Source organism: Blennius ocellaris (assembly GCF_963422515.1).
Source record: "Blennius ocellaris genome assembly, chromosome: 20".
Classification (NCBI taxonomy): Eukaryota; Metazoa; Chordata; class Actinopteri; order Blenniiformes; family Blenniidae; genus Blennius; species Blennius ocellaris.
The window spans coordinates 23,445,262-23,455,856 of NC_137669.1; the positions used below are offsets into that span (position 1 = coordinate 23,445,262).

Consider the following 10,595-nt stretch of genomic DNA (forward strand, 5'->3'; position numbering starts at 1 on the left):
AGAAGAAGAAGAAGAAGGAGAAGAAGAAGAAGGAGAAGAAGAAGAAGGAGAAGGAGAACAACAACAAGAAGAAGGAGAAGAAGAAGAAAAAGAACCTGTTGCTCTTTTTCTGTCTGATCTCAGCGCCGCTCTGCTTCTTTTCTTCTTCTTCTTCTTCTTATGAGCTCTGCCGTCTCTTATATTTATACTACTGCTCCTCCTCCTCCTCCTCCTCCTCCTCCTCCTCCTCCTCCTCCTCCTCCCTCCAGTATTCATGTATTCATGTGATAAGCGCCGTTGTGCCTCTGATTGATGTTGTTTTTGTGTGTTGATGAAGCGCCGTCACGCGAGTGCCGCCGCCGAGGTCAAAGGTCACGCTGACATCTGAAGGTCAGAGCGGCGGTGAGCGGGGGGGAATCATCGCCACGGCGTCACGGCGACGACTGAGAACCGCCATAAGCTCCGCCCCTCTTCAGACCGAGCAACTTTTGTGTTTCTGGAGTCGCTTCAGGTTTCCATGACGACCGCCGCTCTTCTCCGGCTTCGTCCTCCCGGTGGAATCGTCCAGATCAGACGTAAAGTTCAGAGCTCTTTGTTCTCTGCTGCGGTTTCCTCACAGGAGCAAACAGCACCAACTAGTGGCCAACAGGAGAACTTGTTCTGAAACATCAGACCGAAGCTTTAACACCTGGAATCTGTACGATCAGATCTTCGTCCGACGTTTGACGACGTGTTCGTGTCGTCGGCTGAACAGTGAGACTCGAAGGACGAAGGTGTTTTGCTTTCGTGTGGCAGCGGAGAAATGGAAATGAAGTTTTCAGAATAAAATAACCTCATAAATCTCCGACGGTGTTTATTCAGGGAAGCCGGAGAAGAAGAGTACGTGGCCTCGCTGACCCCCCCCTCTCCCCCCCCCCTCCCCGGGAGGGGAAATGAGAAGCAGCAGCTCCACTCATCAGGGCCGCCGGCGACCCTGAAGGCGCTTTAATGTGACGGGACGGCGGCGGGTCGGGGGATGGGCACTGCGCTATGAAGTCTGAGCTTCACGTCTCCGACAACGAAAAACAAAAACATTTTTTTAACGAAAGACGTTTCGGTTCCCGAACCACACGAACCGAAACCATCGTCGTTCTCTCCGTCCTTTTTTTTTTTTTTGTTCATCCACACGAAATAATGTAGTACTCACGTCAGCATATAGGGGGCGCTGTAACGCCGCCACAGGAAATACACCAGAAACAGAGAGGAAGACAGAGCACGTAAAAAATCCTGGTATTGTAGAAATCCCATCGTCACATCGTCACATCATCACATCGTCAGATCAAAGAACATGAAAGGAGATGAAAGAATTGAAGACCAGAAAGACTGAGCGTCGTCCTACAAACACTTTGAAAACGTTTTTTTAACGAATAAAGCTCAAGTTGGAAAAAAATAACTATTTTCAAAATATAAACAAATAGAATAAAAATAAACACAACATTTCATAAATAAAGCAACTGATTAAGTAATGTTATTATTTGTAGCAATATAATTTTCAAAAAGTTCTACTATAGGAATCAGAGGCATGCTGGCTGCACACACACACACACACACACACACACACACACACACACACACACACACACACACAGCGTCAGACGTCTGCAGGAAAATATCAGCGCTTATCGTCCCGATCGTCACGGAGACGCAGCTGCTGAGGACGCCACGCTCAGCGTGTCTGCTGACAGCCTCACTGAAGGTCAACGCATCAAACGCACCTTTCATCCTGCGCGCGTGTGTGCGTGTGTGTGTGTGTGTGTGTGTGTGTGTGTGTGTGTGTGTGTGTGTGTGTGTGTGTGTGTGTGTGTGTGGAGTGACTCGTTCACAACCTGAAATCGTCACTGCAAAAGTTGAGACGGAGCGAAAGAATTTAAACAAAGAAACTGAAAACGGGAAACTTCAGTTGATCTGAATTCAACTTTCCAGGATGATGGTTCTATAAAATGTTCCAGGACGATGGTTCTATAAAGTGTTCCAGGACGATGGTTCTATAAAATGTTCCAGGACGATGGTTCTATAAAGTGTTCCAGACGATGGTTCTATAAAATGTTCCAGGACGATGGTTCTATAAAGTGTTCCAGGACGATGGTTCTATAAAATGTTCCAGGACGATGGTTCTATAAAGTGTTCCAGGACGATGGTTCTATAAAATGTTCCAGGACGATGGTTCTATAAAGTATTCCAGACGATGGTTCTATAAAATGTTCCAGACGATGGTTCTATAAAATGTTCCAGACGATGGTTCTATAAAGTGTTCCAGGACGATGGTTCTATAAAATGTTCCAGATGATGGTTCTATAAAATGTTCCAGGGCGATGGTTCTATAAAATGTTCCAGGACGATGGTTCTATAAAGTGTTCCAGAATGATGGTTCTATAAAGTGTTCCAGGACGATGGTTCTATAAAATGTTCCAGGACGATGGTTCTATAAAGTGTTCCAGAATGATGGTTCTATAAAGTGTTCCAGGACGATGGTTCTATAAAATGTTCCAGACGATGGTTCTATAAAATGTTCCAGGACGATGGTTCTATAAAATGTTCCAGACGATGGTTCTATAAAGTGTTCCAGGACGATGGTTCTATAAAGTGTTCCAGGACGATGGTTCTCCAGATCTTTCGCCACACGTTCTGGTTCTGGTTCTGGTTCTGGTTCTGGTTCTGGTTCTGGCTCTGGCTCTGGCTCTGGCTCTGGCTCTGGCTCTGGCTCTGGTTCTGGTTGTGGTTCTGGTTCTGGGTGCGGGGTTTGGGGCAGATCGTGGTCAGACTGAAATAACTGCCCCTCAGGCGTCCGTCACTGAGTCTCATCATCTCACTGAGTCTCCTGCTAGCAGACACCTCCCGTCTCCGTCAGTCCAAAATAAACCTCCACCCTGCTGAGCCTCGACGAGAAACCTCCGTCACTCCTCAACACCTCCACAAGCCTCCTCACACCTTTCCTTAACTCCTTTAGGAAGCCTCCTAACACCTGTCCTAACTCCTTTAGGAAGCCTCCTAACATCTTTCCTAACTCCTTTAGGAAGCCTCCTAACATCTTTCCTCAACTCCTTTAGGAAGCCTCCTAACATCTTTCCTAACTCCTTTAGGAAGCCTCCTAACATCTTTCCTAACTCCTTCAGGAAGCCTCCTAACACCTTTCCTAACTCCTTTAGGAAGCCTCCTAACATCTTTCCTTAACTCCTTAGGAAGCCTCCTAACACCTTTCCTAACTCCTTTAGGAAGCCTCCTAACACCTTTCCTAACTCCTTTAGGAAGCCTCCTAACACCTTTCCTTAACTCCTTAGGAAGCCTCCTAACACCTTTCCTAACTCCTTTAGGAAGCCTCCTAACACCTTTCCTCAACTCCTTTAGGAAGCCTCCTAACATCTTTCCTTAACTCCTTTAGGAAGCCTCCTAACACCTTTCCTAACTCCTTTAGGAAGCCGCCTAACATCTTTCCTTAACTCCTTTAGGAAGCCTCCTAACACCTTTCCTAACTCCTTTAGGAAGCCTCCTAACATCTTTCCTTAACTCCTTAGGAAGCCTCCTAACACCTTTCCTAACTCCTTTAGGAAGCCTCCTAACACCTTTCCTCAACTCCTTTAGGAAGCCTCCTAACACCTTTCCTCAACTCCTTTAGGAAGCCTCCTAACATCTTTCCTAACTCCTTTAGGAAGCCTCCTAACACCTTTCCTTACCTCCTTTAGGAAGCCTCCTAACACCTTTCCTAACTCCTTTAGGAAGCCTCCTAACACCTTTCCTCAACTCCTTTAGGAAGCCTCCTAACACCTGTCCTAACTCCTTACGAAGCCTCCTAACATCTTTCCTCAACTCCTTTAGTAAGCCTCCTAACACCTTTCCTCAACTCCTTTAGGAAGCCTCCTAACATCTTTCCTTAACTCCTTTAGGAAGCCTCCTAACACCTTTCCTAACTCCTTTAGGAAGCCGCCTAACATCTTTCCTTAACTCCTTTAGGAAGCCTCCTAACACCTTTCCTAACTCCTTTAGGAAGCCTCCTAACACCTTTCCTAACTCCTTTAGGACGCCTCCTAACATCTTTCCTTAACTCCTTAGGAAGCCTCCTAACACCTTTCCTAACTCCTTTAGGAAGCCTCCTAACACCTTTCCTCAACTCCTTTAGGAAGCCTCCTAACACCTTTCCTCAACTCCTTTAGGAAGCCTCCTAACATATTTCCTAACTCCTTTAGGAAGCCTCCTAACACCTTTCCTTACCTCCTTTAGGAAGCCGCCTAACATCTTTCCTTAACTCCTTTAGGAAGCCTCCTAACACCTTTCCTAACTCCTTTAGGAAGCCTCCTAACACCTTTCCTAACTCCTTTAGGAAGCCTCCTAACATCTTTCCTTAACTCCTTAGGAAGCCTCCTAACACCTTTCCTAACTCCTTTAGGAAGCCTCCTAACACCTTTCCTCAACTCCTTTAGGAAGCCTCCTAACACCTTTCCTAACTCCTTTAGGAAGCCTCCTAACATCTTTCCTTAGCTCCTTTAGGAAGCCTCCTAACACCTTTCCTTAACTCCTTTAGGAAGCCTCCTAACACCTTTCCTTACCTTCTTTAGGAAGCCTCCTAACACCTTTCCTAACTCCTTTAGGAAGCCTCCTAACATCTTTCCTAACTCCTTTAGGAAGCCTCCTAACACCTTTCCTTAACTCCTTAGGAAGCCTCCTAACATCTTTCCCAACTCCTTTAGGAAGCCTCCTAACATCTTTCCCAACTCCTTTAGGAAGCCTCCTAACACCTTTCCTAACTCCTTTAGGAAGCCTCCTAACACCTTTCACTAACTTCTTTAGGAAGCCTCCTAACACCTTTCCTAACTCCTTTAGGAAGCCTCCTAACACCTTTCCTTAACTCCTTTAGGAAGCCTCCTAACATCTTTCCTTAGCTCCTTTAGGAAGCCTCCTAACACCTTTCCTCAACTCCTTTAGGAAGCCTCCTAACACCTTTCCTAACTCCTTTAGGAAGCACGACTGCTGCTGAACAGTTCTACTGTCAAGTATTTATGAAGAAATGTACACATTAGTATTTACTTAATGAAGTGTAAAAGAAGTAATATATGTAATATGTACAATTGTATTCTTCTGTTCTAATAAGAGCAGTTGTGTAGAGAACGTCCCTCTGGGAGTCGTAGTATTTCTACTCTGTTGTAACCTGAAGGCAGAACTCCCTCTAGTGGCGGCGGGAGGAAGTGACAGTCAGTTGATGAAACGTAAATCAAAAGTAAATAAAACATGAAAATCACGATTGAAATAACTTTATTTTTCTGTTTCTCGTCTTTGAGTCGTGATGTTTTCGTGTGTGTGTGTGTGTGTGTGTGTGTGTGTGTGTGTGTGTGAGATCTTTGATAGACTTCAACCCCTTCCCGATCTCTATAAAGAACGACTTGAGCTCCAGGCTAAATTTGATTTATTTCCCACCAATGACACACAGAAAACGTCCTTCTTTGGCTAAACAACATTTCCAGACGGGCGACATGCAGGACGGCTGCTAGCTTATCAGGCACGCTCCGCGGCGACGCTAAGATCAAACCCACAGCCGGCGGCGGCGGCGGCGCCAGTCCACCTCGTGGACATTAGGAAGGTCTCCTGTCGTCTGGGTTGGAGACAAACCTTCTCTGGCGGGTCGTTTCTCTTCCGGCCGCGAAGCAGAACATCCAGCCAGCGTTTAGCGACGGTTCCATCGAGCGTCGTCCCAATTCATCAAACAAGGTTCCAGTTTCTCTGAGCTAAATACTTCAGGAGACACGGGAAAGACCGTGGACCGGGTGGAGTGGCGACGTCTCTATTCTGGTTCAACCCGGTTTCAGTTTGGACTTCATTTCCTGGATTAAATCGCTTTATGCCCCGTGGCCTCGGTACATATACCCCAGTCTCCCGTCTTTCCTATTGGCCGTCACAGAGGACCGAGGCAGGGCTGCCCTCTTGCCCCTCTTGCCCCTCTCGTTTGCCCCCGGCCACTGAACGCTACATCAGGCGTAGGGGTTTGAGGACATCGCTCCAGCGGGAAAAGCTCACAAGCTATCGTTATACGCCGACGACCTCCTCTTGTACTTATCCGATGCTGCTCCCGTCAATCAAAGACGAACTCTTTCAACAGTTTGGGTCCGATTCAGGCAATAAAGTGAATAAAGAGACATTCTTCTCTTTCAACCTGCAGCAGATCAACAACGTCAGTCTCTCTTTGACGTCACATCATCCAGTCAGAAGGTCTAAAACTCTGCGCTTCAGGACATCAGTACTGCAGCTCTGCCTAACGTCTAGGTCTAACGTCTAGGTCTAACGTCTAGGTCCAACGTCTAGGTCTAACGTCTAGGTCTAACATCTAGGTCTAACGTCTAGGTCTAACATCTAGGTCTAATATCTAGGTCTAACGTCTAGGTCTAACGTCTAGGTCTAACGTCTAGGTCTAGGTCTAACGTCTAGGTCTAACGTCTAGGTCTAACGTCTAGGTCTAGCGTCTAGGTCTAACGTCTAGGTCTAACGTCTAGGTCTAACGTCTAGGTCTAGGTCTAACGTCTAGGTCTAACGTCTAGGCCTAACATCTAGGTCTAACGTCTAGGTCTAACATCTAGGTCTAACGTCTAGGTCTAACGTCTAGGTCTAACGTCTAGGTCTATGTCTTTAAGTCTTGGTGTGATCAAGGAATAACTACATTTAAAGACCTATGTGATCAAAGGGGCTTTCATGTCCTTTACTGACCTTCAAAATAATTTGATTTACCTGAATCCCTCCTATCTAACTAGTTTTTTTCCTGCATTACATTGTATTTTTGGTTTTTTCGTAACATGTGAAACTGCTTCCAATAAAAGTGTTTAAAAATAAAAACCCCCAATGGTCCATTCTGGTTCTGGTTCCGGTTCTGGTTCTGGTTCTGGTTCTGGTTCTGGTTCTGGTTCTGCTCAGACTCTCAGCCAAGAGATAAAAACCCTGAGTCACAGCTGAAGAAGAAGACAGTTTCTGTCCCGTCACACTCTGGTCCCGGTCACACCACGTCCTCAAGTCAAAACAGGGTTGGTCCTGGTCCTGGTCCTGGTCCTGGTCCAGGTCCTGGTCCAGGTCCTGGTCCTGGTCCTGGTCGCCATGTTGGTCGTCACTCGTAGTTCTGCACATGCTCAGTAGAGACGATCCGAACACTGTTTCCTCCGTTGTGTCATGAGTCCATGTTGTCCTGGACTTGGTTCTTTTATTTTGACAGTCACCATGACACCAATCCAACATGGCGTCTGTCCAGTGTCCATGTCTGGAGACGATTGTTCTCTGCTGCATGTGTGTGTGTGGTTCCATTACCAAAACTAACAACAGCGCCAACTAGTGGCCCAACATGAAAACATAATTTTCAATGTTTTTGCCGTTGTCGTGGAAACGGACATAGTTTTCAAATCGTTGCCATGTAAATGTGAACGTCTCTGTGTGTTTTGTGTGTTTTATGAACATTATGATATAAATGTGAGGTAAATAATCAGTGTGACGGTGGACAACAGTCAGTGAAGACCACAGTGGACCAGGGGGGGTCCACCTGGTCCACCTGGTCCACCTGGTCCTCCTGGTCTCCCTGGGTCCAAAGAACCCGGGGCTCCGCCCACATCCGGTCAGGTGATCAAAGTCCACAGCAGCTAGAAAACAAATGTCCATCGTGATCAGGTGGGCGGGGCTTGTCCAGTGTGTGTGTGTGTGTGCGTGTGTGTGTGTGTGTGTGTGTGTGTGTGTGTGTACCTGCAGTGTGAGTCTCAGAGTGTGTTCTGTTGCTGTGCTGCATTCAAGATCATCAGAGTCCAGAACAGAATCCAGATTTCCTGCAGACAGTGAACACACCATGAACAGTTTGATTCTTTATGAGCCGATTGATGGACTGATTGATCTGTTGATGAACTGATTGATTGGATGATGGACTGATTGATTGGATGATGAACTGATTGATCGGATGATGGACTGATTGATTGTATGATGGACTGATTGATCGGATGATGGACTGATTGATCGGATGATGAACTGATTGATTGTATGATGAACTGATTGATTGTATGATGGACTGATTGATTGTATGATGAACTGATTGATTGGATGATGGACTGATTGATTGGATGATGGACTGATTGATCGGATGATGGACTGATTGATTGGATGATGGACTGATTGATTGGATGATGGACTGATTGATTGGATGATGGACTGATTGATTGGATGATGGACTGACTGATTGGATGATGGACTGATTGATCGGATGATGAACTGATTGATTGGATGATGGACTGATTGATCGGATGATGGACTGATTGATTGTATGATGAACTGATTGATTGGATGATGGACTGACTGATTATATGATGAACTGATTGATTGGATGATGAACTGATTTATTGTATGATGGACTGATTGATTGTATGATGAACTGATTGATCTGTTGATGGACTGATTGATTGTATGATGGACTGATTGATCAGACTAACTGATTGCCTGATATCATCAATTAAACCTGTGTTAAAACAAAACAATAACAGCCCCAAACCTCCAGCGTCAAACTGTTTGTGTCTGAAGAGGAAAAGAAGTCCAACCATGAAGAACGTAAACATCTCAGTTCTGCTCAGACTGATTCTTCGTGGTTTGTGGCTTTTTTCTCGGGGTTAAATTCCTGAAAGTTCTAGTTTGTCAAAGTGGAGCAGTAAATCAGACACCAACAACACCAACAACACCACCACCATAGAAGAAGAAGAAGGAGAGTCCAGGTCATGTGACCAGCAGCTGGTCTCATTTAAAAACCACAGACAGTTAAATTAAATTCCTGGAAAGGACACGACTCACAAAGTGTTTCACAACCGCAGACGACCACAAGCAGACCCAAACATCACTGTGGTCCTGGTACTGGTACTGGTACTGGTCTGACTCCCTGGTACTGGTACTGGTCTGACCCCCTAGTACTGGTATTGGTCTGACTCACTGGTACTGGTCTGGTTCCATTCAGAATATCAATCAGTCAATCAATACATTAACTGACTCAACTCAGGTTTAACTCTGGTTTAACTCAGGTTTAACTCTGGTTAAGCTCTGGTTTAACTCAGGTTTAACTCAGGTTTAACTCTGGTTAAGCTCTGGTTTAACTCAGGTTTAACTCAGGTTTAACTCAGGTTTAACTCAGGTTTTTGTTCTTACCTGATATCCAGGATGTGACGCTGCATTATGAACATTAGTGCCGCCCCTTTTTGTATTTCCTGTGGTGGTTGCCATGGTACCCAGCACTTCCTGCTCCTCCTGCTCCTGCTCCTCCTCCTCCTCCTCCACCTGCTCCTCCTCCTGCTCCTCCTCTCCGTCCTGCTCGATGAAGCGTTCGCTGAAGCGGTCGAAGTCGTCGCTGCTCGTGTTGCCTGAAAACAGGAAGTGTTCGTTTCTTCCACAAGGAAGCCAAAGCTCACAGGTATTTTCAAAATAAAGCGAAGCAGACTCACTGTAGAAGCTGTACTTGATGGTGGCGTTGTCGTCGTAGTCGTAGTCGGGACTCGGCGTGACGCCGTCGTAGTACTGAGCACCGCCGCCTGGAGACACAGCAAAGATCACAGAACCACGAGGGTGGAGTCGTTCTCCAGAAGAACAAGAACAACGACCGCAACTCCAGAACCCTGACCTTCACCTTCCCCCCTCCCCCCTCCACCCTCCAGCCTCCACCCTCCACCCTCCACCCTCCAGCCAACATGCTAACAGAGAGGCTAACAGGCTTTATGCTAAACACGGTTCTTTAGGATGTTCAATGGATTCTTGAGGAGGTATTGTTGGTTCTTAAGGAGGTGTTCTTGGTTCTTGAGGTTCTTGAGGAGGTATTCTTGGTTCTTGAGGTTCTTGAGGAGGTATTCTTGGTTCTTGAGGAGGTATTCTTGGTTCTTGAGGAGGTATTATTGGTTCTTGAGGAGGTATTCTTGGTTCTTGAGGAGGTATTCTTGGTTCTTGGGGAGGTATTCTTGGTTCTTGAGGAGGTATTCTTGGTTCTTGGGGAGGTATTCTTGGTTCTTGAGGAGGTATTCTTGGTTCTTGAGGAGGTATTATTGGTTCTTGAGGAGGTATTCTTGGTTCTTGGGGAGGTATTCTTGGTTCTTGAGGTTCTTGAGGAGGTGTTCTTGGTTCTTGAGGTTCTTGAGGAGGTGTTCTTGGTTCTTGGGGAGGTATTCTTGGTTCTTGAGGTTCTTGAGGAGGTGTTCTTGGTTCTTGAGGAGGTATTCTTGGTTCTTGAGGTTCTTGAGGAGGTGTTCTTGGTCCTTGAAGTTCTTGAGGAGGTATTCTTGGTTCTTGAGGAGGTACTGTCCCTTCAGTGTTCCAGGTTACGATGATCTTTCACAACTACAATTTGTCAGTTTCAACAAGAGAAACTCTGACTCATCGTCCTTCAAGCTGTCTTCCTCCCCCTCCTCTTCCTCCCTCCCCCCCTCCTCCCCTCTCTTCCTCCCCCCCTCCTCCTCCTCCTCCTCCTCCCCTCCTCCTCCCTCTCCTCCTCCCCCTCCTCTTCCTCCCTCCCCCCTCCTCCTCCTCCTCCTCCCCCCCCTCCTCCTCCTCCCTGATAGCCTGATGATCCTGGATGTAGCGATGATGTTTTTCAACTCATCAGC

The 10,595-nt window shown here is 46.4% G+C and overlaps 1 protein-coding gene across 1 annotated transcript in view; it reads right to left on the reverse strand.

Annotated features, from left to right (window-relative positions):
- Positions 1-5,316: 5,316 nt before the first annotated feature.
- Positions 5,317-10,595, reverse strand: part of LOC308144819 (uncharacterized protein) — a 5,871-nt gene continuing 592 nt past the window's right edge. Inside the window, exons 2-5 of the mRNA XM_080516053.1 lie at positions 9,447-9,533; positions 9,154-9,365; positions 7,720-7,799; positions 5,317-7,619 (exon numbers count right to left, since the gene is read on the reverse strand). Coding sequence (XP_080372179.1) covers positions 7,734-7,799; positions 9,154-9,365; positions 9,447-9,533 — 365 coding nt within the window. The 3' untranslated portion in view covers positions 5,317-7,619; positions 7,720-7,733. The remainder of the gene's footprint in view (positions 7,620-7,719; positions 7,800-9,153; positions 9,366-9,446; positions 9,534-10,595) is intronic.